The sequence below is a fragment of the Podarcis bocagei genome, assembly GCF_964188305.1.
Source record: "Podarcis bocagei genome assembly, chromosome: 8".
Lineage (NCBI taxonomy): Eukaryota > Metazoa > Chordata > Lepidosauria > Squamata > Lacertidae > Podarcis > Podarcis bocagei.
In genome coordinates this window covers 83406360-83433767 of record NC_138133.1, presented here as the reverse complement: position 1 = coordinate 83433767, position 27408 = coordinate 83406360, and the positions used below count along the sequence as shown (strand labels likewise).

General features: G+C 45.5%; 1 protein-coding gene across 3 annotated transcripts in view; it reads left to right on the top strand.

Annotated features, from left to right (window-relative positions):
• Positions 1-3529: 3529 nt before the first annotated feature.
• ZFAT (zinc finger and AT-hook domain containing) overlaps positions 3530-27408 on the top strand; it is an 81831-nt gene continuing 57952 nt past the window's right edge. Inside the window, exons 1-5 of one of the 3 annotated variants that reach the window (XM_081204368.1) lie at positions 3530-3851; positions 12087-12257; positions 17921-18187; positions 21833-22006; positions 26230-26386. In XM_081204368.1, the coding sequence (XP_081060494.1) occupies positions 3833-3851; positions 12087-12257; positions 17921-18187; positions 21833-22006; positions 26230-26386 (788 nt within the window). In that variant the 5' untranslated portion in view covers positions 3530-3832. Of the gene's footprint in view, positions 3852-7640; positions 7664-9303; positions 10848-12086; positions 12258-17920; positions 18188-21832; positions 22007-26229; positions 26387-27408 lie in introns of those variants that run through there. The other 2 variants (XM_081204370.1, XM_081204369.1) reach the window with 2 other exon arrangements.

The window sequence follows — 27408 nt, the reverse complement described above, 5'->3', positions numbered from 1 at the left end:
GAGTTGGAAGAGTGGGGGGTGCTGAATGCGAAGATTCTTGGAGAGGAGTAGTAACGGGAGGTGCAGGAAGTGAAGAATGTGGAGAATGCAGGGGAGGGACGACTGGAGAAGCCGGAGGGAAAATGTCCGGCGGTTTAGGAGGTAGGTTTGAGGCAGGCAAAACAGGTACCTGAAGGGCGGGCGAAGAAGCTGTCGCAGCAGCCAGAAGAATGTTTGAAGGAGTTAAACACGACATAGCTTTGTAGACGTTACACCAGGCATGCAAAACCTTGACATCAATTTGTGGATGATTTTGAAAGAAGTGTCCAATTTTTTTCCAATCATCTAACCCCCAAGTTCCGTCCTGGGGGAACCACGGACAGTGAGTGTCCAGGGCTTTTATAAGGGACTTAAGGTCAGCTTTCCGAACAGCAAGGTTGTTACTGGCCAAAAGGAATTTAAGGTCTTTATAAAATTTTTTCTGTGGTGCAGAGAGAGATTTTCCCATGATTGCAAGAGTTGCAAAAAAAGGCAGGGAGCACTTACCGAGGGATCCTTAGGAGGATGAGGGAGGCGCCTTTTTGCCCTGTCCGGGCGGAGATAAGTGCTGATAAGTCCGTAACGTAGTCCAGAATCACATTCACACGGGAGCTCTCACCAGGGATCCACTACGTGGATGAACGACGCGTCTGCAGCCCTTGCGGGGCGAGGTGAGAGCTGAACGTTGTAAAACAGCATGAAGTCCGAAAGAAATCACACGGGAGCACTCACCAGGGATCCACTACGTGGATGAACGACGTGTTGGTGAGCGCTGAATAATCCGAAGGCAGTCACACGGGAGCACTCACCAGGGATCCACTACGTGGATGAACGACGTGTTGGTGAGTGCTGAATAATGAAAAACAACGTGAAGTCCGAAGGCAGTCACACGGGGCACCAAATGTCGAGTTGCAGCTCGGCATCCAGGGAAAAATCAGTCTCACACCATGAGGGGTTCCGAAATATGGCTGCTTCTAGGGCTAATATGGCAGCTCCTAGGGCTAATGCAGCACAGCTTTTATTGTGTGAAATCAGAAAGATACAAGCCAAGGAAAGATACAAAATACAAGCCAAGCAATTTGTTCTAGCCAGCAGATAAAGACCTTCGTACTAGACCGTGCGAGCGATCAGGCCATGCTACGTTAGCCAATCATATAGGACAGCACGAGCTGTTCACGCGCTGTTCATGCTCCAAGGATGCTTCTAGCTATGAGATCACCCTGCAACAATAAGAACTTTGCTCATGCTCTCATATACAAGCAATCATTTTCCCACAAGCTGGTTTGCAGAGAATTGACTGGCTGGAAGCCGAGGTGTTGCAGCATGATTCTAAGCATGCTTCCCACTGCTTTCAAAAGTGTGTCCTCTAATACACGTAGTCCCTGATGGCTGCTTTAATGCAAGACATTAAAATGTGCAAAGGCTATTGTATTTGGAAGTGTTATTTGCTAAGCTGTACACAGGGCTATTTCCCCTGCAAGCTACAGGGAAATCCCTACCATAATATGAGGAAAAATTTTCACTATACCCTGTTGCTCAGAAATCAAGCCTATTTCCCCTCTTATGGGGCATAAATAAGATTCCAGCCAAGCAGAACTGTCACTTGATGAATCCAATATACAAGTACCAGTATTTTTTTTGCTCTCCTGGGAGCATAATCTCCTGACCTATGCTGGGAGAGCCACAAAGACTCTGATGTCATACTAATTTAGAAACGCTGGAGAATGGATTCCCCATCCCCTGTATAACATTGGAAAACCCCATTCTTTACCCCTTGAGGGGGTGGGTAGAATCATAGTGAAATAAAAAATGGCTGGCTATTAATGATGTGTTTGCCCCTCGAGCAAGGAGTATATTCTGTTTTTAGATATTGCAGGTGTGTCACAGCAGCCATTCTTACAGCCTGCTCTTCTGCTAAAAGTGCCCAGAGGGTGGTGCACAACATACTCATAAAACCACGTTATGTAACCTCTGAAAGTCTAGCAAACCGTTTCTAAAAGCAGTAACAAAGAATATGCCGTATGGTTCACTTAGGGGAAAAACCTAACAGTAAAAAGATTCAGGTAGGTAGCCGTGTTGGTCTGATGCAGTCGAAATATATAAAAAAATTAAAAAATTATCCAGTAGCACTTTAGAGACCAACAAAGTTTGTTCTTGGTATAAGCTTTCGTGTGCATGCATCCTTCAATAAAAGGATGTTAAAACAGAAATGAAACTAGGTGTTGCCTATTAAAAGCCTGACAAAATAAGGAGTACCTTCAACTTCTGTTAAAAGACACATAAAAAGCAAGCTGTTGTTGACAGAAGAGCGTTCTGGAGTTGTGAAAACATCTTAGAAAAGGCCACGTCCTTGGTGCTTTACGAATGACCTGAGGTGGCTCTGAGAACAGGTAACATGGCCCAGAGTTAAGGGCTTTTAATACAACCAGTACTTTGAATTGAGCCAGAAAGGGAGTATGACGCCAGTGATGGCTTTAGGGACATGTTACTCCCTTTCACGCTCCCTCTTAAGAGAAATCAGCTGCCCTTATTCTATATGATAAATCTGCAAGCTGTGCATATTCTGTCATAAATTGCCATTCTTCTTTAGTTGCAGACTAAACATACAGAATAAGAGAACAAGAAGAACATATGTTTAGAGAAGATTGGAAAACGTTTACTGAATATAGGGGGAAATTGTGTACACCTGAAAATGTCAGCATTAAGATAAATTCCACAGTGTAAATTTTTTATTTTATTTTATTAAAGATTTTCTTGTTTTACAGAATTATGTGTAATGTCTCTCGTATTTTTTCCATGTAACATTTTTACAAATCCGTTTCATTTGCTGAGACATTGGGGGGGGGGATAAGTTTTGATGGATGCAATAATGGAATACAGAATGGTTTAGTTTTTGTAAAATACGCAGGGATGTATGATATGCAAAATGAACCATGGAAAGAGAAGAAGAGAAGCCAATGATATTTTAAGGTTGTTTCAAGGAGTATTTTAAATTGTAAAACAGAAAATTTAATAAAAATTAGAGAGGAAACAGCTGGCTGTGGCAGCATGCAGACTAACGAACGGCAGCAAGAGATTTAGATCTGGTACAGCAAGACGGACAGATGTAATATATATCTCTATGGTAGCAATTCCCCTGTTCAGCTTAGATCAGGCCACATATATCGAACCAGCAATAATAATTGAAAATAAAATGAAACTGCCCGGTTAAAGGGGGGAGAGAAGCAACATTCTAGATTAACCAATCAGCGACACAACCCTGAATTTGAACCTGCATAACGTAATATAAAATAAAAAATACATATTTTCCTAGGGTGATGTCTACTACTGCAGCCAGGACTCTAATAAAAAGCTCGCAGACTAGGAGCGACGCATGCGCCCTAAGCAGGGTGGGAGAGCTTGGGCCGGCCAATCAGGAGCGGGAGCTCTCGCGCGCCGTCCAACGGCCGCTCAGGCGCGTGCCCGGACCTGCCCAACGGGGGAGCGTTTCACCCCCCCGCCCACCTCCCTCTTCTACGTCACTCGAGGAAGACGAAGGAAGCCGCCATGTGGGACGCGGCAGATTCGCCATAACCTTTTCCCCGCCGCGGCCTGCACGCCGCCGTTTTAATAATAACAGCAGCTTAATAATGCGCTCCCGTGTATAGATACGTATTTATTTATTTTTAACAAAACGTTAGCGCTCCTCGAATTTGAGAGCAGGATATGGCGGTGGCAGCGGCGCTTCTCTTGAGGGGACGAAAGTGCTAGTTCTTCCTCTCTTTTTTAATTCTACGGTTTTTATTACCACCCCCCCCCACCCTCATATCCGGCCATGGAAGCTCCGTCGGCAGGTGAGTGCGGGCGCCGAGGGGGGCCTTTTTTAATACATGGAAATCGCGTCGGCGGAGGGATTCCGCCCCCGCGCGGGGCCTGACGGGACGTGGCGCGAGAGTCCCGAGCGGGCGTCGTCGTCACCTGCACTTCCGGTTCAGTGGTGGGCGGGCATGGCGTCGGAACCGGAAGTGTGCGTGTGCGCTTGCGCGCGCGTCTGGCTTGTCATCTCGGTGCGCACAACCTGGTTGGCTGTGGTCCTCAGGGCGGAGAAAGCGACTTTTTCTTAAGGACGCGAGGAGAGCGAAGCTGCCCGATGTCCTCTTCTCATAATGGAAGCGCCACGCCCTTCCAGCTGCGCCCACCTATTTTTCGCCCAAACGCGGGTCTCGAACCCACAACCCTTGGGGTTTGAGAGTCTCGTGCTCTACCTATTGAGCTATCCAGCCGCCGAGGCTTTGGAATGGGAAACCTCGTTAATGGAACAGAGAAGCCTAACTGTGGCACCGAGTGAAGGAAGCGCTGCTTTTTATCTGTCCCATCGATAACCTCGGCTAAAGCTGCCCATCCTGCTTTTAATTGAATTGAAATATTTAATGTCACTTGTACAGCTTGTATATGGGACACGGGTGGCGCTGTGGGTTAAACCACAAAGCCTAGGACTTGCCCATCAGAAGATCGGCAGTTCGAATCCCTGCGACGGGGTGAGCTCCCGTTGCTTGGTCCCTGCTCCTGCCAACCTAGCAGTTCGAAAGCACGTCAAAGTGCAAGTAGATAAATAGGTACCACTCCGGCGGGAAGGTAAACGGCGTTTCCGTGCGCTGCTCTGGTTTGCCAGAAGCGGCTTAGTCATGCTGGCCACATGACCCGGAAGCTGTACGCCAGCTCCCTCGGCCAATAATGCGAGATGAGCGTCGCAACCCCAGAGTCGGTCATGACTGGAGCTTATGGTCAGGGGTCCCTTTACCTTTACCTTACAACCTGTATACAGTGAGATTAAGAGAGCTGAGTGGGGGGTGCTCGTGTAGTCTTAATTTCCCTCGTTTACTGATGCACACCCACCAAACCCAAAAGTCAGTTGCCCTGTTGTTATTTTTTCATTCAGCAGCCTAACAGCCCACGAATAGAAGCTGTTCTTTACCCTGTTGGTGCGACTAATCATGCTTGTATATCTTCTGCCTGAGGGCAGCAGATCAAGAAATTGCCGGCCAGGGTGTGAATCATACCTGAGAATTTTCTTCACTCTCCTGAGGCAACATTCTTCCGCTATTTCATCCAGCGGATTCACGGGGCAGTCCATAATATCACCACCCTCTGTAGGCACTTCCTATAAGATGATGTCAAACCAGCGTACCACACCGTGATGCAGTATGAAAGGACACTTTCTGTTGTGGACTGGTAGAAGGAGATCATCAAATGTTGATTGACATAGTTCTTCCGCAATGCCCCACAAATTCAAAGGGGGGAGAAAGAAAAGAAGCTCATTTCCACTTTTCCTAGACCAGTGGTCCTATGCCCTATTGGCCACATTTTCAGAATAAAAATTTGTTCACACCCCACCTAATTTTTTTATTGTTAAGAAATACATTGGAAAGGAAAAGCAAAAACTAGCAGTGCTGGATTTATAGCGTAGAATGCAGCCTCTTTATAATATGATCATGGGGCATCCAGAATGTATAAAACAATGCATCTGCTTACTCAGGAGTTCCATGCTTCATGCCCTTGCATTTTGAAAAAGCTTTAGCTAGCCTTTGCCGTTGAAGTTGGTTTGTTGTGGGTCGTCATGTATAACAAGGATCTAAACCTTTTGTTCTGACCCAGTGCCTAACTTCTGAGTTGTCACAGTGGGGGTTATTCTCAAAATTATGTGGACTCCTAGATAGTACATCACTACTAAAACGAGTTATTGCACAGGCAAATAGTCAGATTCCATTTAAGATGCAGTCCTACACACGCTTACCTGGGAGTAAGTCCAGGGTAAGTAAGTGGGGCACTCTTCTGAGTAACTATGTGGGGTAGATCTGTCAGTAGAGCAAGAAACTCTTGATCAGAGTTGTGGGTTTGAGTCCCATGTTGAGCAAAATATTCCTGCATTGCCTGGGGTTGGGCTAGATGGCCCTTGTGGTCCCTTCCAACTTTACAGTTCTATGATTCTGTCTGTCCATGGCTTTCTTTCCATAAGCCTTCTGTGCATTTAGTAAAGACATGCAAGGCTTCAAAAGCAGGAAGACCTACTAGGCACCCTTTTGAGTACCTGGCACCTCAAGCTTTAGAAGTTTAGAAATTGCAGATTGCCATTCCTATGTATGTAGAACTTCCGTTTATGATGCCTCTGTCCTTCTTGCGTTTCTGCTATAGCCTTTTCCTGTTTGATCTCTTGGATTTGCTGCCATTTCCTCCACCCGATCCTAGCCTGTTGCCTTTTGTGCTTTGCGGATGACTTTTGTAACTACCAATACACCGCTGCTGCAAGTTCTTACTTTGAACTGTCCTCTTTTTGTTCCACCTCCTCATAAAGAAAAATAACAAAAGACTTCTGAAGGAGATGTTTTGTCAGTGCTGCTGAAAATATTTTTGCCCCCTTCCTTCCCACCCCCACCCCCCTATTTGAATCAGCCCTCCTTGGAATAACATTTGCCAGTGTCTCTCTGGTCTTGAGCTCTGTGTTGCAGCTGCTGCAAGTGGCTGCTAGAGGTTGCTGTTTGCACGCAGAAGGAGGTTCTTTCAAACCAAGCAGCTGGATGCCACACTTAACTTGCTAGCTGTTGACTTAATAATCAGGGTTGCTAGTCAGTTAAATAATTTTGGCTGATTGATTGGATAAAAGGCAGGTGATTAATTAACTACAGTTAAGTAAAATCTGCATTATGTCCAGAATGGAAGGTGGGTGCCTTTTGAGATTTTTCAGGTTGTTTTCTTCAGCAGTGTTTGCATGGCCAGTAAAGTTCAAGGCTCTTCATCACAGGGGAGGCATCCTTGAGTAGAAAAGACTCCGTTTCAGATGTTGCAGATGCAGGGAACCTTTATCAGCCAGAGCACAGAGAAATGAAAAGAGCAGAGCAGCCTTAGAGAGGGGTAGGAAGGCAGGGGCCTTCAGTCCTTGCAACTGCCTCATTGGGACAAGACTTACTGGGAAGAGTTTTTAGGATCACCAGGCCTGCGCTGCTTTGGTTTCTTTGAATAAAGAGTTAACTGCACCGGCACCTTGTTTTTGTATTGCTCTTGACACTCCCCCCCTCCAAATAACATCACAGCGGGCACCCAGTATTTAAAACAGCAGAAATAAATAAAAGCAATTAAAAGCTATCAATAAAAGAGTTAAGAAATAACAAAGCAGCTGTAAAACAGTAAATAACAAAGCGGCTATAAAATAACCATAAAATCTTAGCTGCAGCAGCGTAAATCAATTTCTCGTTCAACGCCTGTGCAAATAGCCGCTCTGTAAAATAGGTGCCAGGTGAGTAGCTTCAATGAAAGGCCCTTTGCTTTGTCCTCAGCTGCCTTACCAATGGGGGGTGGGCGTGGGGCTGGTGGCAGGGCCAAAGGAGTTAGCTCTCCCATTGTCTGGAGAGTCTGATCGACGGAAGGCTGAAAGTGTCGCTCCATCTATTATTAGTGATGCTCCTAGTTATCCAATGCAACCGAGACCAAATAGGAATCATACATCCAGGCAGAAGGAGGGCACCCCATTTTGGTCCAAGAAGAAGGAGAGGATGAGGTGCTGTCTTTATGCCAACCACTCTTGAGCATTCATCTGACCCCTGATGGCAGAGTGTTGCTTGGTGTAGCAGAGGGAGTCTCTGAGATTTTGCCCCACAGTTTGAGAACCGAGGTACAGCTTTGTGTGTAGCAAGGAGCCCAGTCTATTTCCTCCTGCTGTGGAATGCAGCACTTGCAAGAACAGGGCATTGTAAGGAAATTAACAGTGAGATCCTACATGTTTACTCAGAAGTAAGTCTCACTTCATCCAGTGGTGCTTACTCCTTACTAAGAATGTTTAGAATTGCAGCCCTAGGAGGGTGTGTTTTGACTGGTACAATGACAACAGTTGATTAGTTTTTATTTTCACAATGCTTTTGTGTCAAATAAACTGGTCCTGAAATAAATTAGATTTTAGGTTGGTAGGAGAAGTTTGTGTGCAGCAGGCTGAATAATTCCACTGTCGTTCCGCTCATGGTGTACCTGCATACTTAGCCGATTAACAGCTTCTTTGATTCTCTGCATATTTTATTCATTGTCTAATTAATTGCTCTGTTGACTTCCCCTCCTAGTTAATTACCCACAGCCTCCTCATCAATTCCATTCATACTTAATTTGGAATATTGTTTATTTGATTCTTTGCCCTTAAGTGGCTGTTTCTGTTATTGTCCTGTTGATTCCCAGCCTAATTATCAACTGATTTATCAATTACCCGTTGCATATTTGTTCAGCTGCTACGGGGATCGGTGGCAGCCTTCTTATTATTAGTAATTATTTATACAGTGTGCTGTGTGATTTCCCTCTCCAGTTCCATTCATCCTTGCAACCAATATGAGAAGCTGTTCATTATCATTCTGACTTTACGGGCAGGGAATCGGTTTGCAAGCGTGAAGTTCGCTCAACTAAACCACAGTACATTATAGCACCAAACTTCTTGGCACATGTAAGATAAGTGTTGCTAAGTCCGAGCTAGGTAGATCAGATCTGCAAGCTTTCTTCTTCATCTTCTGCAAAAAAAATGACTATCTTGAGAATAAACAGAATAGAATAAAAGCCTTTAAAGCATGCATGAGGATCACATGTCCTGACAGATAAACCCCAGCATGGCCCAAGGATCAGGATGGAGTTTAATGGCTTCAGTCCTGTATACCTGAAGGAGGATCTGCACTCCAGTTATTCAACCTGGACACTGAGGTCCAACTCTGAGTGCCTTCTGGTGCTTCCCTCATTGCAAGAAGTAAAGTTACAGGGAACTAGGCAGAGGGTCTCCTTGGTAGTGGTGCCTCACCTGTGGAATGCCCTCCCATTAGATTTCAGAGAGATAAACAATTATATGTCTTCCCAACAATTGGAAGTTTTTTTATTTTAGTTTTTTATTTTTATTGGATTATGATTTGATATGCTAATTGGATGTTTTTATTGGAAAATTAATAAACGCTCTAATAAAACAACAAGAATTATATGACTTCCCAAAGACATCTTAAGGCAGCCCTGTACAGGGAAGGTTTTAATGTTTGGTGTTTTTCTGTGGTTTTATAACTTGTTGGAAGCCTGCCAGATTGGCTTGGGCAACCCAGTCAGATCGGGGCCTTAATAATAATAATAATAATAATAATAATATCTGGAAGGCCACATGTTCTCTTGTCTATGCTTGAGAGATCGGGCAGCTCTTCCTGACTACCGTCAGCTTTGGATGTTGCAAAGGAGCATGCGCTGGGTCCAGTGGGCGCGGGGACTCATTTCATTTTCTGCAGTTTTTGGTGCTCTGCAGAAATGCAGGAACCGTTAAAGGGCTGGGACTCTTGCCAAGCGATCTAGGCAAGACAGGTACAGGAGCCCCGAGAGAACAAAACGTTGGCAAAAGGGAGTCAGCCTATATTCAACTTCTGCATATCCAGCTGGCCCTGTCTACCTACCCCAACTTCCCCCGAACCTTCTACTGGGGTTTCTCACTTCTTCCAGCCACCTCCCACTAGTAACTGCCTCGCCACCCTGTCCATTTGTGACATCACAGGAAGTTTGTAGCCCGTGGCAACTGCTTAGGGATGCATCTGCACAGCCTCACATCCTGGTACTGGAAAGGGGAATGTCATGAACGTTACTTAGATGTATTTAGAAATACCTTGATTTAGAAGGTAGAAGATGGCTTGCTTATGCTCTGCTGTCCCCTTCATTGCTGCTTTCGGGGAAAGCTTCGTTGGCTTGTGACGTCCATGAAAGGCAAACACAGATACGGTGAGGGGATTGGCCCTCATTCAACAGTTATCATCCAGCCACCTCCACTGGCCAGTCTGTCAACCTCCGCTGGCTTCCATCCATGAATATCCAGTGGTTCATTCGCTCAGAACCTGGAGGGCAGCCTACACCACTATCTGAACATGCAATTCCCAGGCATACCGTGTCTGGTGGGTGACCTATGTCCACACTCTCCATTCATACTTACCTCAGCATCAACCCACAAATATCCACACAGCTTTTGTCAGTGGTCTTCTGAAGGTGAATTTCAACCAGCTTACGTTCACAAACTTCAGCCTCCTTCAGCCCTGCGGCATCCCGGGCTTCCACATGCTAATCACAGCTTCTGCCAGGTCCATCGGCAGCTTCCAACCATGGATATCTGCCGCTTTTAAGCCGCGGTCCTGCTCAGCAGGTACACTTATGTACTCGTTGCTCCACAGCATCTCATTGATGGATGATGGCCTCCTTCCATTTGCCACTTCGCCTCCATGCGGAAGGAGACCACCAAGTACTGAATAACACAGCTGTTGTCCACCGTGTCCTCTTCAAGCTTTTGCCTTGGGCTTTCTCCTTGGGTTGCTTTTGTATATCCACTGAGCTTCCATGTGCTTTTGTGACATCACAGGATATCCACAGCCAATAACAGCAGCTGGAGAGGCATCATCATCATGACCTCCTCAGGCCTCACAATGGTGTGTGCAGCTCAGCAGCCATTTCCCCGTTGCTTGTTTGCTGTGTACAGCTCACTCCTTATCTGTAATGACACCAGAGAAAGGCATGCTATGAATCCACCTTCCCATTTTGATTCTCTGGTGCCCTATCTGCATAACCTGGCAACCCCAAAATATAGATGCCCTTTTATTCTTGCAAGGTTGAATGTATTGCCCTCGGCTGTACTTGAGGGACAATTCTACCAGATTCCACACGAAAAACGCTTATGTCCCTGTGGAGATAACAGCACCGAATTGGTGGTGCATGCCCTTCTGGCTTGCACTCTTTATAAAGACTTGAGGAATGAGATTATCACCCCTCTTTTATTGTCCATTCCGGGTCGCCCAACCACTGCCACAGATGAGCAGGTGACAGCAAAGGTTGCAGGGCTTTTAGCTGGGGCAATCAGAATAAGATCCACTATTTGACTGTGTTTCATATAATCTGTGTTTTATATAATCAACTTTTTATTTCTGTTTTGTGTATATTGCAATGTTCTTTTGTTGCTATGGCCTATGGCTGATGCAAATAAAGTATCATGCTTTAATTTTAAGGATGCCTGATTGCATGCGAGTACAGCATGTCAAGTATGGAAAGTAAAACCAATATATTTTGTTGTTTGAGGTAGAACAGAAAGTGGTTGAGTCCACCACTGCAGTATCCCAAGGCCAGTAGAGCTATTTTGCTACCCAAGCAGATGATCCTACGATCATATCACCCTGGGAGTAAAAATACAATAATAATGAAGGGTGACATCCAGTATTGTGTGATCTGGTTTGTTCTTGTGCAGCAGCCCCTCCCTCTTTCCTGGCTGCAGTCATGCTCCTAAAATCTATTTTAGGGTGTTGGGAGGGGTCCTTCTGGAGCAGATTTTGGGTACGCATGTAGCTACAGGGAGAAGGAAAGCAGACATCTGTAGTGCAAGCGGGCAGTCATAATCAGGTAGCAACCTAATCAATTAACTAACAATCTGCTTGTTTTTCTTGTTGCCCAAATTCAGCCACTTGAGACACGTGCCATACACTGCCAAACAGTAAGGCCGGTCCGGAAAGCATATTTCCCCCCTTGCCATCATAGAGAGATAAGAGCCAAAAGAGTGTAGATTACGCTCATGATCCAATAGCATGAGATGACCAACTTTTATGTGTTCCGTGGGCATAGCATTATATGAATCGTGCGTGGTGTAGTGAAATACAGTACTGGGATGTTCATCACCATTTCAACTGCTCTGAGAGGTGCTGCTTACCTACAGGAAGAGTACAAAGCACACTCCTGCAAGGCACACCATGTGCCATTAATCTAGATACCTTTTTTATTCCTTTCTTTTAGCAGTAGGCGGCTATCCAGGGCACTCTGCATGCCTCCAGTTCCCACTGTTATGGAACTATCAGTGCAAGCAGAGCGACAGTGAAAAACTCTGGGCTTGTTGTACTTTTTTGGGGGGGGGGGGAAAGCAACCACTATGTATTGCTTCTCAGCGATCAAACCAAATTAACAACAAAAAAGATCTTGACTTGAATAATTTCATGGGTTTCCTTTTTTCAGATTAACTGTTAAAATGGGAAAAGAAGTTAATAACCCACCTTAATTTATGTTATATTTTCCAGGAAACAGATCCATCTTTATGTGCAAGCTCTGTAACTTATTTTCCCCGAACCAGTCACAACTGCTGTCTCATGTCTCCGAGAAGCATTCTGAAGAAGGGATTAAGGTGGATGACATCGTTATTCCTCTCAGACCTCTTACGACGCCAGCAAATCTAAATAAAAACGGAGAAGGTACGGCCAGAAGTCGGCAAGGATGCAAATAATTATTACCGCTGTTCTTTGCGTTATGTTAAATTTATAAAATTGCTTCAGCCTCAGAAACGACCAGATCCTCTGCTTAATTCATGACAGCAGGAAAGTCTTTTGCTTAATTCATGAACGCTTCCAACTGCAGTGATTAAATGTCTCTGCATAAGGCATGGAAAGCTTTGATGGTTTCATGAGTCTGCCAGAGGATTTGTTTGTTTCATGAATTATAATATTTGCTTAATGTCTGCAACTTCATGTGTTGAGCTATCCCCCTTCCTTTTCGTAAAAGAAAAGAAGCCTTAATGAAGCAACTTCACAGACTCAGCTTTGTGCGCGTATGTGCATGAAACCTCACACAGCTGCACTAACTGTTCCGCACCCCTGTTCACGAACAAGCACCCCCCCAATCCATTACCTTTCATTCACATTCATCCCACAATCCCCCAACACCCAGTTATCCTGTTTTCTCTCCCTACCCCAGGACTTTCCTTTTCCTGCCACCTCTTCCTTTCCCTTCTCTGGTGGCCCAGCCACAGAAAATGTCCTTCAGGATGCTGTTGCAGGTGCCACACTCCTTGCTGAAGTCTACAAGCTCTCTGCCACCTGATCACCTCTCCTTGTTCCCTTCACAGTTGCGACTGAAGTTGTGGCATCACAACCACAAAGAGATCAGGTGGTTGGGAGGCCAGATGCTGTGGTTTGGCATCTTTCCAGAGGATGCTCTAGCTCAGCGATGGCCAGACTTGGCCCTCCAGCTTTTTTTTGGAACTACAATTCCCATCATCCCTGACCACTGGTCCTGTTAGCTAGGGATGATGGGAGTTGCAGTCCAAAAACAGCTGGAGGGCCAGGTTTGGCCATTGGTGCGTTTGCACTCCATGGCTGAGTGTCACGTATGAACCTGCCTGCCTGGTGGCCAATTATAGTAGCAGCTGGGTTGCTGAATGCCAAGCAAAGCAAGAGAAGGAATGGGAGGCTACCTTCTGCAGGTCTAGAATTGTTTTTGTGTGTCCAGATGAGAAGTCGGTGTCTCCAGACAAGACTTCAGCCCCCATAATGTGGGTACCATTATATCTGCTGCAAGGCTGCCATTACAGGGGAAAAAACCAAACTTCCATCTGGCAAGGAGACAGCACTGCAGTTGTAACGTGTAGCATGGCTCACAATGTGGCATGATGTCCTCCTGTGAACGTCACCACTAGAAATAAACGGCAGCGACGTGGAGGCTTTCTTTGTGATGGTAGCTATCACGTTCAAGTGGCAGGAGTTGTGGCCATGGCTCATTTACTTGATAACCGACACATCTTTTTGAAAGCTGAATGTGCCCAACTTTGTGCCTAACTACCAATGAGAGGGAAAATTCAGGCTTTTCTTTGGAAAGCCACCAATGCAACAAAAAATAAATAAAACTGCAGTCATTTGATGAGCTGATTGCCTGAATGTTATGTTGGTATTTGCAAAAAAAAATTAAAAACCTCTCCCCGTGATTCATTTCAGATAATAGCTCTCTTTTTATGCAAAGACAGAACAAGGACTATTCATAATTTATAATGGAAAATTAACACTGGGGCTATTAAGCAATTTAAAATAAAAATAAAAATAAAACCATACAGCAAAGGTTGAACAACTTTGCTGATGACATGCCAACTCCACCACCGAAATAGGGTGACAATTTCAACTTCTCATTTTTAATAACAACATTGCCCTGATGATAAAGGATTCCAGGCTCGATGTCATTATGAAGGCTTCCTAAGCCCAGTTTGGCAACTGGATTTTACAAAAGTTACCAGCTAAGCCATCTGTGGCCTAGAAAAAGAGGGAAGGACCCACATTTGCAAAGCTGTTCTGCTCAGTCGTCCAGAGGCAGTTCTTTCTTGGCACAGACAATCTGGGGTTTTTTGTTTTTTACACACCTGCATTATTGTATAAATGATAGCAAGGCTCAGGGGTCAGTGTACTGGAAGAAGCATCTGTTATTGCTTATTGTTGATTTTGGGTGATATCCAATGTTACTCAGACTCGGAGCCAACCCATTTAGCTTAATTTCTGTTATTTCAGTGGCTGGACTCTGGGTGTGACTAACAATGGATATCACCCTTTAATTATTTTATATTGCATTTTTTAAATATTGTATTGTTTATAAGTCAGCCAGGATGGCTATAATAAATCAAATTAATAAATTAGAAATACCTCCCAGCACATATCTAGGACTTGATGTATAGATTAAATTCAGTCCTATTGCTCACTGAATTAGCTGGCTATTTGTTTGCATTTGTGGAAATTGCAGATGTGGTAATGATAGTACGGACAATAATATTTCTAATTTTGTTACCCTTTTCGGGCATTCTTTTTTAAAGGGAGTGGTGTCACTCTTCTGACCCCCACACATTCATTTGGGGTTTACAAGACATGTAGGCTCTGTTCTGATCTCCAGTGAACATCCAACAGATAGAGATTGAGCGACCCCTCCATGTCTTGGATTATTTCACTTGAGTTGTGATCTCCCTGTATGCCAAAAGCCATTGTGTGATGGGCCAATCGTTTACTGCTCGAAAATCTTACCTTCAAGTGGTGATGCAAACTTGCTTCCACAGTGTATAATTTGTTATATGATGGAAGGTAAAGAGCATGTGTAGTTTTTGCTATGGGATTTTAATGTCTCGTCTTGAGCTACCTCCCCAACCATGGCGGGGAAATAATCTTCAGATCTTTCTGTGCGTTTTGTAAAGTCCTGCTCCTCAGGGTATCAAGACTTTGTGTGACTGTCATTCATTAGAGTTATTGTTTTTGAAGCGCTCAAAACTATCAAGGGTTCTACGAAGCTAAAATCAGCAGGCTTGCAATCTATTCCTAGATGCAAATCAGCTAGCTAAATGTTACACCTACAACCACCGTCTGATAAGAGTAATTTTGTGTTGTTGGGTGTGTTTTTTTTTACTTTTTTAAATGGCAGCTTTGCTTTTCCTTTTGTGTATGTGTGAATAGCGGTATAGCTTGTTATGACTGTACCCGGTAGGTCCATTCCCTGCCCCCCTCCGACACTTTCCCCTATGTATTCTGAATCTATACCAAATAATTAATGAAGCTCAGTGCTCTAAAAATCCAAGCACATGTTAAGTCACATCCCAAGGGAATAATGAAAATGTAGGGTGTTTTTTTCCCAGCACGGTAGCCACGGTTTTGCTCTTCTGCAGCAACAGCATTTAATCCTCCCCCCCTTTTCCCAGTGCATGCCTGTTAAAGAATTTACAAAATTACATAATTATTAGATGGCACCTGGATGAAAAATGTGCATTGGAGAAAGAACAGTATAAAGATTTTTCTCTTGACATGGTTTATTTCTCAATTTCTTTTTGAAATGTCATCTCTCTGGATATTAGTCCAGGCAGAATGTGTTTTCTCCACTTATGCATGGCTTTGAGTGGCATTTGCTGGCCTCCCAAAGTCTAGATGACAAAAGAGCCGGTTCTCCCCAGCCGACAGGCAGGCAGGTTTCATAATAGATTAGATGAGGGCAGTGCTTGCTCTTTTCCTATACTAGGAATGGGGAGGCTGTGGCCCTGGGGTCCAATGTGGCCCTCCAGACCTTTCTGCTTGGACCTTGGAACTGTCCCCATGCCGCACCCCCCCAATGGTCTTGCTTTGAACCTGTCCCCCCCATCTGGCTGGAATGTGCCTGTGAAATGCTAATGTCCCTTGACTGGATGGAAAAGAGAGAGGTGGGGGTGGGATATGTGTAGAAACAAATACACAGGGAGATTTTGGGCTTTGGCCTTGCTGACCCCTGGCATGTGACCTTCAAAAGGTGCCCAGAAAGGATTTCAGCTGTCGGACTGTCAAGGTTTCTGCACCCCTGCCCGAAAAACCTACATCTTCACACCTCAAATGGAAAATGAGGGGACAGAGTTAAATGGACTGAACAAAAGCAGTAAACTTTGGGGGGAAATATAACCCTGCCATGGTCAGTCAAGGCAAGGTCTCCCTTTGGAGACTTGCTGCCCACTATGAGACCCTAGAAATAACTGCTTAGAGAAATCCGGACCCAAAAACAAATGTTTAGTTTTTAATGTGCACAGCTTTCAAATCGGAAGTTTCCTTGTCTTAATATTTTTCTCTCAAGGGCTGTCACGTGGAAGAGGGAACAAGCTTGTTTTCTCCTGTTCTGGAGAGTTGGACTCGAGCCATTGGCTTCCAGTTATAAGAAATTAGGTTCTGACTAAGCATCAGGATGAACTTTCTGACAGCAAGAGCTGTTCGACAGTGGCACTGTCTCCCTCGAAAGGTGGAGGACTCTCCTTCCTTGGAGATTTTTAAGCAGAGGCTGAATGGCCATCTGACATGGATGCTTCAGCTGAGATTTCTGATGACCCTTGGACTAGATAACCCTTGGGTCCCTTCCAACTTGAAGATTATATGAATCTATGACTCTAGGGCTCATTGGTACTCCAGTCTTAGCTCTCCTACTTTCTTGCAAAGCTGCACCTCCTGCACATAAATGCAATATCACAAGGAAGAAACATGGTATCTTGGCTGCCACTAGAAGCAGCAAGTGCTTGGGACACAGGGCAGCCCTTTGGGGTATAATCTTGGGACTTGGGCTGGCCGACCCCATAATCCAACCACCAAACCTGTAGTACAGGCTTCCTCAAACTCTGCACTTCAGATGTTTTTGAGACTACAATTCCCATCATCCCTGGCCACGGGTCCTGCTAGCTAGGGGTCATGGGAGTTGTAGGCCAAAAAAACATCTGGAGGGCTGCGTTTGAGGAAGCCTGATATATTAAGTCTTAGGATACTCAAATGCAGGAACAGCCTTGAGGTTAGGCAATCTTTCTGAGCACAATTCAAAGTGTTGGTGCTGACCTTTAAAGCCCTAAACGGCCTGGTTCCAGTATAACTAAAGGATCGTCTCCACCTCCATCGTTCTGCCCGGACACTGAGGTCCAGCACCGAGGGCCTTCTGGCGGTTCCCTTGCTGTGAGAAGCCAAGTTACAGGGAGCCAGGCAGAGGGCCTTCTCGGTAGTGGCACCTGCCCTGTGGAACACCCTCCCACCAGATGTCAAAGAGAAAAATAACTACCAAACTTTTAGAAGACATCTAAAGGCAGCCCTAGGGACCCGGGTGGCGCTGTGGGTAAAAGCCTCAGCGCCTAGGACTTGCCGATCGAAAGGTCGGCGGTTCGAATCCCCGTGGCGGGGTGGGCTCCCGTCGCTCGGTCCCAGCGCCTGCCAACCTAGCAGTTCGAAAGCACCCCCGCGTTCCGTGTACTGCGCTGGCTCGCCAGATTCAACTTGTCACGCTGGCCACGTGACCCAGAAGTGTCTGCGGACAGCGCTGGCTCCCGGCCTCTAGAGTGAGATGAGCGCACAACCCTGGCCCGTACGGGCAGGGGTACCTTTACCTTTTTAAAGGCAGCCCTGTTTAGGGAAGCTTTTAATGTTAATAGGTTATTGTATTTTAGTGTTTTGTTGGAAGCCACCCAGAGTGGCTGTGGGGACCCAGCCAGATAGGTGGGGTATAAATAATAAATTATTATTGTTACTCTTGGAATGAACTCGCCCATTACCAGTTGAAAGAACAGTGTAGGTGCTCATTAAGAGCCACGCACAGCTGCTTGACGACTTCTTAACATTCCTCCCAACAGAGCTCCTCGTAGTGAAGAGGAAAAGAGGCAGGCCGAAAGGATCGACCAAGAAATTTTACGCTGATGAAGAACTGGCAGAAAGCAGCAACTGCACTCCAAGCGAGGCTGCTCCAGTGGGACCCGAGGAAGGAGGGGAGTTGGCGGAAGTTCCGCCAGGCAACCTGGAATGCCGGAAGTGCAACAGGAAATTCTCCAATTCCCGGCAGCTACGGAAGCATATCTGCATTATCGTCAAACCCGAAGATTTGGAGGAGGAAGGTGATGCAGGTAGATGAGCTTTCTCTTGTGTTTTTCTGAAGGCATGTGCTGTGATCCACAGAAGAACAATACGTCTGCACGTGGGGAAAGCCGACATACACAAAGTTGGTGTTTTCGTTTGCTAAGTCTACCGTTGTGGCTCCTGTTGCCAGCCAGGCAAGCTGCTGTTGAACGTTAAGGATCATTTAGGATTGATTGGGCCTCTGGGCAAATTCAGGAGAACCATGGTCTTACACAGTTTGGCCCTGTGGCTTCACAGCTTGACAACTATAGGGAGGTATTGGAAGGTTACAGAAAGGAGCCTTAACACTCAAACTGTATTGGATGGATGCCTTTGAAACACTTAGGCAGGGCATACTCCTTGGTTCAAAGCAGAGTTAGAAGCTCAGATATAGAAGCTAGGTGCCAAATTGCTCCTTAAACCAGGGTTGCAGTCGCCATTTGGGGGCCAGACAGCTCGAAAGTTGTATTCTTCAAATTTTGGTCCTTTCAATTCATTTGGATTGTGCAGATAAAAATATAACTGATAGAATTCTATAGGATAGGGTATCAGTGTGTGAAAACTGTCAAGATCCGAGGATCCTCAGGCATGCGCCTCCAGGCCAGGCACCATCCTGGCACCCAGGCATCTTCAGTTTGTTTCAAGAGGCCGATAGCCATGTGCAAAATGCACCTGGTGAATTTTGGTTCAAAGTAGGTACGTCACACCATTTATATAGGTAACGTCTTGCATTTGTGGGCTGTTTTCATTTTTAGTTAAGCACCCACGTTGACTTTGTACTTGCGAGGTAATTTTGAGTATACATGGAAATTTTCCACTAAAGCTGGTTGCCTATGTTGCTTTCCCCAGAGATTAATTTATAGGTAGCATTGGGTAGTATCTGGTGCTATGAGATCTAAATAAAGCTGGCAGGACTTAAAAGGAGCTTTGTGGGGTAATGTTCTTTGTTTTCTGCTTTATTTTATTGCTTAAGGAAGCCGTCTGGTTGCCTCATTTGTGACATGTGTCCCTTGTCTCCTCCACATGTTATTTTCAGCAGTACTATTATACTATTCTAGCATAATTGAGATTAGTAAATGCTTTTAAATGTGATCTTTATGTACATCACTGAAACTCGCTGTCCTTGACCCCACAAACTCATTAAAACCGTAAAATGTGAGCTTGATAACAGTTTCTTACATAGACCACTCATGGTTTTTCCAGCTGAAATTGGTTTCTGCTTTTATAGAAGAAAACAAGTTTTCTGTCTGCAGGTGATGAGAAAAATAAACCAGTCCATGTCATGCAGGAAATTAATTCTTGCCACTGCCCAATGCCTTCTTTTTGATACTGACATAAAATACGGCCTAGCTTGGGATAGCCAATGGGTTGGCCTCCAGATGTTGGACTACAACTCCCATCATCTCTGACTGCTGGCCATGCTGGTTGATGGGAGTTGTAGTCCATCAACATCTGGAGGCCAACCCATTGGCTATCCATGCACTGGATCTTTTGGACAATGCCCAAGGGGCATTTTCCAAGCTCTAAGATGTTGGTTTGATTGTATTACATTGTTAACATTCTGCCTACCAACCTTTTTAAGGCTTCAGATGCGTCTAAGCCTTTGGTGAGACAGTATCTTCCCAAACTCAGCTAGAAAGGCCCACTGGGAACTGTCGAGAACTCTGGCTTTCCATGCCTCACCCCACCCCACCCCGACCTGACCCAGAAGAGGCTCTCGTTTTCATTGCCAGTTTCCCTAAGAGGGCTTCAGATTCCAACATAACAGGTTACTCTCCAGCTCAGGAAGCGAAAGAGAACTCCCTTGTAGATGCCTATCTAAGGCAACCCATATTATCTGGTTCCAGGACCTGAAAAAATGGTTGGTTGTCTGACCAGGGTGAAGCTTAAAACCAACAGCGGTGTCCTGGGTGCCCAGTTTATTATGCCCACTTGGCCAGGAATTAGATCAAATGGCCCACGTAACACCAAGCCACCGGTCATCATTGCACACCTGGTTCAAACGTTACAGAAATAATTGTTCCCTCTCCATTTATATATATATATATTGCGAAAATGGCAACTGTCCTGCAGGGGAGTGGTAGTAAAGATTTTTTTTAAAAAGGAAACCCCAAACGCTCCAGTGAAGAGCAAGTTCAAAGTGTGCCAATTAAAGGACCAAAACATGTACTGCAGATTCACCAGGGAGCCCCCTCCAATTACGAATGCACGACACATGGCGGAGGAACCAATTAGGGACGCTGAACAGAAAATATTGATGGCTTCAACAGTCTAGCTCGAAATGCTGTTGAACATACTGATTCACATGTCATTGACAGCCGCCTTCCTCAACAGTAGAGACGTGAACATCCCGTAAATGGGAGTCTAAATTCAGATGCAGCATAGCATTAAATTACTTGTGCATGCCACACTGGGATTTAAATCGCATAGATCTGGATACAGGAGGTCAGTTTATTAGTTTGCCAAATCAAAGTGCCAGCTGTTCAAACTGATTGCTTAATGTTCCTTAGGAATGCAGAACCAGGGTAAAGACTATTCATCTCAATCAGGCTGTTGCGAGGGGGAAAAAATTCTCAAAAAACCCCCCCATTTGTTTTAGTCATTCTAAGACGAATGGGCTTGCCGTTCATCCACAAACAGCTTGTAAATATAGATGGAAGGCAGAGGAGGAGAAAGCAAAAAGTCCAGATTGTGAGGAACTGGGCAATGCACCCACTAACAGGGCTTTTGTGGGGCTCCTTCCCCTGCAGCTGTCATCTGGTAGGGTTGCTCAAGAACTTTGGCCAAAAACGTCTTTTTTATTGTTGTTGTTGTTTAGTTGTTTAGTCGTATCTGACTCTTCGTGACCCCATGGACCAGAGCACGCCAGGCACTCCTGTCTTCCACTGCCTCCCGCAGTTGGGTCAAACTCATGCTGGTAGCTTCGAGAACACTGTCCAACCATCTCATCCTCCGTCATCCCCTTCTCCTTGTGCCCTCCATCTTTCCCAACATCAGGGTCTTTTCCAGGGAGTCTTCTCTTCTCATGAGGTGGCCAAAGTATTGGAGCCTCAGCTTCACGATCTGTCCTTCCAGTGAGCACTGAGCTGATTTCCTTAGGAATGGAGAGGTTTGATCTTCTTGCAGTCCATGGGACTCTCAAGAGTCTCCTCCAGTACCATAATTCAAAAGCATCAATTCTTTGTCGTTTTTATTATGGCAACCGTATCATCTGGCCATCATAAACTGTACCCAGTACCCTCAGCTTTGCTCACGGTATCGTTCACACTCTCCAACGGTAGTGAAGTTCTACTTCCTCCGCATAGTGTTATGTGTGTTAACCCCATTTCAAATGCCATTTCCCACCTTTGCAAGTAACCTCACTGTGCCCATTCAGTTCTTGCACTGTAGGCCCCCCACTCTCCTGGATCTCAGGCTTCGACTGCAAAGCTTTCTGAGGTCGCAAAATTGTTCCCCTCCTGCTTCCTGATTTTCGCATTTTAGATCTCCCCTTACCCCCATGTCAAAGTGCACGAGGGACAGTAGCAAACATTTTGCCGGCTGGTTCCTTTTACAAGAACAGAGTGGAACACCCAGGGAAGCCGCTGAGGGTGAAACTTTGCCGTGCTCCACGTGTTCCTCCTTTTACCTTCTTTTCGATGTTTGCTCTTTAGGTAATGATTCTGACGTTGACCTTGACAGGAGGGAAGATGAGCGAGAAAGAACACCAAAGAGGCAACGGCTTCAGAGAACCGAGAAGAGCCTTTCAGCGAAGGACGCAGACCAGCTCTCGGGAGCTAAGAATCCTATTATAAGTGTAGTTCTGACAGCCCACGAAGCAATTCCAGGTAACTGTTAACTGTTCCCTCCTAGAAACTTTTACTTCAGGAAGCCATTAAAATAAAATGAACAGCTCCAAACATTTGCAATCTGAAGCAGACCTCATCATTCCCTTTATCTCATCATAAAGATTCACCCCCCCATGTAGCTCTTAAATTGTAGGCATCTGCATTGCTGCAATTGCAGTTCAGAATCTTGAGAATCTCTAATTTCATTTCGTTTTATTTTTCTTTCGGTTATCAAGATTGCAGAGGGGGACAAATATTGAAGACATAGAAGAGTAGGTGATTCACATCATGATTTCAATCAGCAAGGGGGGAAAACTGGTTTAAAATTATTGATTTCAATCAAGTTTCCTGTTGATACTTTATATGTTTCCTAAACAGTGGTGCAAATTTGACCATTTCCTTTGGCCCCTTGTCTTAAGGTATTAGCTTACATAAATATTTACAGTTTCTTTCTTTTTTTTGTTTAAGGGTATATACTATTATTGCATGCTGCCCTTTCTCTAAGGAGCTCCAAAGCTGTGTGTGGGTTTTTCACAATGTGTCTACTTGCAAAAGTGCACACACATTTTTTGTTAACCATTCGTAGCCCCAGAACTCAGCAGTCTACAAAGATTTTACAAGCTGACATCTCATTTCAATCCTGAATCAAGCACTGTCTTAAACTCTGACCAAAAGTCTTTTGGGAAGTAGAAGGGGGCAGGGAGAAAGGCCAGCACATCACCTGCTCTTTTCTCCCGCAACACAAGACACCATTAGGATTTTGAGATGTAGATAAACAAGTTCTTCCCTCCCCTTGTTTTGTGCAGCGGTGGATTTCAAGCTGTTCTTCTGATGTTAGATGTTCCAGAACAGTGGAAGCTGGAGATTTTTGCAGCTTTTGTCATGCACATATCATTGCCTTTCTCTTTCTCTCTCACCCACATTGATTTCTCCAATGCATCTATAGCAGTGGTTTTCAACCAGTGTGCTGTGGCACCCTGGGGTGCCTTGAATGATGGTCAGGGGTGCTGTGGGCAACACTGACCTCTGTCCCTCTTTCCTTCCCTCCCTTCCTCTGATGCCCTCTTGCAGCTCTGCCTCCCAAAGAGATCTGTCCTGAGAGATCTGCATTGGCTCCCAGTACGTTTCCAAGCACAATTCAAAGTGTTGGTGCTGACCTTTAAAGCCCTAAACGGCCTCGGTCCTGTATACCTGAAGGAGCGTCTCCACCCCCATTGTTTAGCCCGGACTCTGAGATCCAGCGCCGAGGGGCTTCTGGCGGTTCCCTCATTGCGAGAAGTGAGGTTACAGGGAACCAGACAGAGGGCCTTCTTGGTAGTGGCACCCACCCTGTGGAACGCCCTCCCTTCAGATGTGAAGGAAATAAGCAGCTATCTTATCTTTAAAAGACATCTGAAGGCAGCCCTGTTTAGGGAAGTTTTTAGTGTTTAATGCTGTATTGTTTTAACACTCGACTGGGAGCCGCCCAGAGTGGCTGGGGAGACTCAGCCAGATGGGCGGGGTATAAATAATAAATTATTATTATTATTATTATTATTATTATTATTATTATTATTATTATTATTATTATTATTATTACACAGCTGTTGTTGCAGCAGCCCTGGCTACAAGCTCCCTAGGTGGATGGTGTCTCTGGGGCTTCTCCGGCCCTTGTGGGGCAGTGTGAGGAGGCACTTCTCTTTGAGGTAGGGGGACAGAGAGCTCAGAGACCAGGGGCGGCAGCAGCGGCTGCCCTGATAACTCCCAAGCAGAGGGGAGAAGAGAGGAGGCTGAGGGAACCCTCCACAAGGGCGGGTGTTTAAACGGGCTGAGGGGCTGCTGACTCTGCAGGCAAGGGGTAACATAACTGGGCTCCTGAGGCCCACAGGGGTGCCGCAGAAAGAATGCAGTTGGTCAAGGGAGCTGTGGACCCAAAAAAGGTTGAAAACGTCTGATCTATGGAGATGTTTAGGGCACTGTAACTTTTTTCTTTTCACAAACCCATAAAGACGTTACTTAAATAACACAAAATTTCCCTAGAGAGTTTCACCAGACAGAAAAAGAGAGATTTATTTCATAAGGTTTGCAGCTGGCATATATAAGATAAACTCTTGCATTTCCCCTGCCCGCTTTGACTACAGTAGATCATCTGAAATGCAGGTTCACATTATTTAAGCTGCAGGGATTTTGTTACGCCTTAACACTCGGTGTCAACCTTTCATCTGAGCTGAATACACTTCACAATTGCCCCTTTCTTCTTCAGATGTTCTGTAATAAAATCCTGATAGAAGATGCCATGTAAGCTTTCGATCCTCCTGGAAGAACAGTGGGAGGAAAGACAGAGCATTAGTAGTCTCTGTTTTCTGGGGTATTGAGAAGGGTCTCCTGAAATGCTTGCATAACTTTTATATTAGCTGCTCAATCCGCTCGTTTTTCAGTGACACTCAGTATCAGGTTGAGAGGCATTCTTCACCTTTTTGGCATGAGACTTGGGCCAAATTCTTGTCATCAGATCTGACTGATTGCAATTTTCTAGTCGGAAGAGGTCAGACGCACAAACAGAGCAATCCAGTATTCCTCATATGCTGGACCAGGGATAGTTTGCTGCTACTCCAGCAGAGTGGCTGCAACATCCAACGTGTGCTCAGTCATGGAGCGAAGCAGAAAAAACTCACAAGTAGGAAGCATGAAAATTACTGATGGAGCCACAGCACCCCTGGAAATACTGTACAACTATGATGCGCCAATCTGGGACCGTGCTGGTGACGATGCTCAAATGCTGCATTTATAAGTAGTAATAGTGCCACTGTATTCTGCTCTGGTCAGACCTCACCTGGAGTACTGTGTCCAGTTCTGGGCACCACAGTTCAAGAAGGACACTGACAAACTGGAACGTGTCCAGAGGAGGGCAACCAACATGGTCAAAGGCCTGGAAACGATGCCTTATGAGGAACGGCTAAGGGAGCTGGGCATGTTTAGCCTGGAGAAGAGGAGGTTAAGGGGTGATATGATAGCCATGTTCAAATATATAAAAGGATGTCACATAGAGGAGGGAGAAAGGTTGTTTTCTGCTGCCCCAGAGAAGCGGACACGGAGCAATGGATCCAAACTACAAGAAAGAAGATTCCACCTAAACATTAGGAAGAACTTCCTGACAGTAAGAGCTGTTCGACAGTGGAATTTGCTGCCAAGGAGTGTGGTGGAGTCTCCTTGTTTGGAGGTCTTTAAGCAGAGGCTTGACAACCATATGTCAGGAGTGCTCTGATGGTGTTTCCTGCTTGGCAGGGGGTTGGACTTGATGGCCCTTGTGGTCTCTTCCGATTCTATGATTCTATAATTCTATACAGAGGGAGTCATAAAACCCACGCTGCAGACATCACAAGAGTAGCCCAGCCATAAGGGACATGCAGAGTTAGGGACTCAGCTCTTATCTGAGGCTAAACCTTGGGAGTAAAGAAGCATTTTGCTTTCCCCAGCTGCTGCAGCAGTTTTAAGGGCAAATATGAGCACAATAAAGGGACGCGGGTGGCGCTGTGGGGTAAACCACAGAACCTAGGACTTGCCGATCAGAAGGTCGCGGTTCGAATCCCCGCAACGGGGTGAGCTCCCGTTGCTCAGTCCCTGCTCCTGCCAACCTAGCAGTTCTAAAGCACGTCAAAGTGCAAGTAGATAAATAGGTACCGCTCTGGCAGGAAGGTAATCAGCGTTTCCGTGCGCTGCTCTAGTTCGCCAGAAGTGGCTTAGTCATGCTGGCCACATGACCCGGAAGCTGTACGGCAGCTCCCTTGGCCAATAAAGCAAGATGAGTGCCGCAACCCCAGTCACGACTGGACCTAATGGTCAGGGGTCCCTTTACCTTTACCTTATGAGGACAATAATTTCTTGCTAATATTTTCCTGCTTTTGAACATAGACCAGGTGATTATACATAATATTCAACAGGCAGTATTTCTATTTGGTATATGTTGTTAGTATTTATCCTAGTCTTCCCTAACCCAGTGCCCTCTGGGTGTTGCTGCACTACAACTCCCATCAACCCTGACCATCAGCCATACTGACTGGGGCTGTTAGGAGTTGAGGCCCAAATATCTGGAGTTGTGACCCAGTACATCTGGGGAAGCCTGCCTTATTTTATTGTGAATATGCATGCACGCGCGAGCGCGCACACACACACTTAAAATCTCAGTGTGCAGGTGATTGATTTTTTTAAAAAAACTGAATTTTGTGTGTTTATTTTGCTTGTAGGAGCTACAATAATAGTTCCAGTCGAGGCTGCTGCTACTCCTGAAACAGAACAGCCAGCAAACCCAGAGACAGCACCGCCAGACTCCTCTCAGCGAAGGGGCTACCAGGAATATGCCATTCAGCAAACCCCTTACGAGCAACCGATGAAATCAAGCAGGTAACTTCCATTTTCAAAACAAGTTCTGTTTCACTCCCTGCAGAAACACTGCATAACCTTAAAGCGACCGAAGGGAACCAACCAGCTGAAGCCAGGCTTCCAGAAAGATGATCCTGGAGGGTATAGAAATTTAACACATAAATATTGTCGATTTCATTACACAGTGTAAGTATGCTTTTTTAAATAAATGCATCCAGTGGAATTTGCTGCTTGCCTCGTATTGGTCATGGGGTCCACGAGGCATACTTTTTCAGGTGATTAGCATGACTAAGATTATATGAGGACATTATCTGGTGATGTAGCCCTACAGGTAGGGAACAAGGAAGAAATGGGAGGGAGGGAGGGAGCACGAGGCCAGAGAGGGAGTACAGGGAGCATGTCAGTTGTCACTTAGTGGCATCGGACCATGTGCAGGGTGCTTGGGCCAGATCCACCTGACCCAGGAAGGTTCATACGGGACTTCTGGCCAATCAGAATGGGGAGCCAATCAAGGGGCAAAAACATCCCCAAGTGCAGCCCCTTCCTCAGTCCTTCCTCTATGTCAGGTGTGAGGACCTAAAGCCATCTGGTGGACCAGATCCGTATCTTCCCTACCCCCACATAGACCCAAGTCTGCCAGGTGGGCTGGGCCACCAACCTGTCAATCACCTGATGTCATGATGACATCACACAAGCTATTTTTGCCCATGCACTTTGAAATCAACCTGTGCAGGCAAAGGGACAGCGCTGTGTAGGTCCTGACAGCCAGCTGCTGGTTCTGTGCATGAGACTTTGCAGGTGCCACTGATCGGCAGACCTCTTGTCATTCCAGTGTCTTTATCTGCCTCACACTTGACAAGACATGTAGGCATGGCTTGGTCAGAACAGCCTCTTTGGCCAAATAGGGAGACCTGGCAAGTCAAATTAGAGCTGGATGTTCCCTACTTCTGGTCTACGAGTATCTTTTCCATGTCAGCAACCTCTAAATCCCCATGTTCCAAAATATAATTACGATAGAGTGCTTGGTATTTATTGTATTTTTG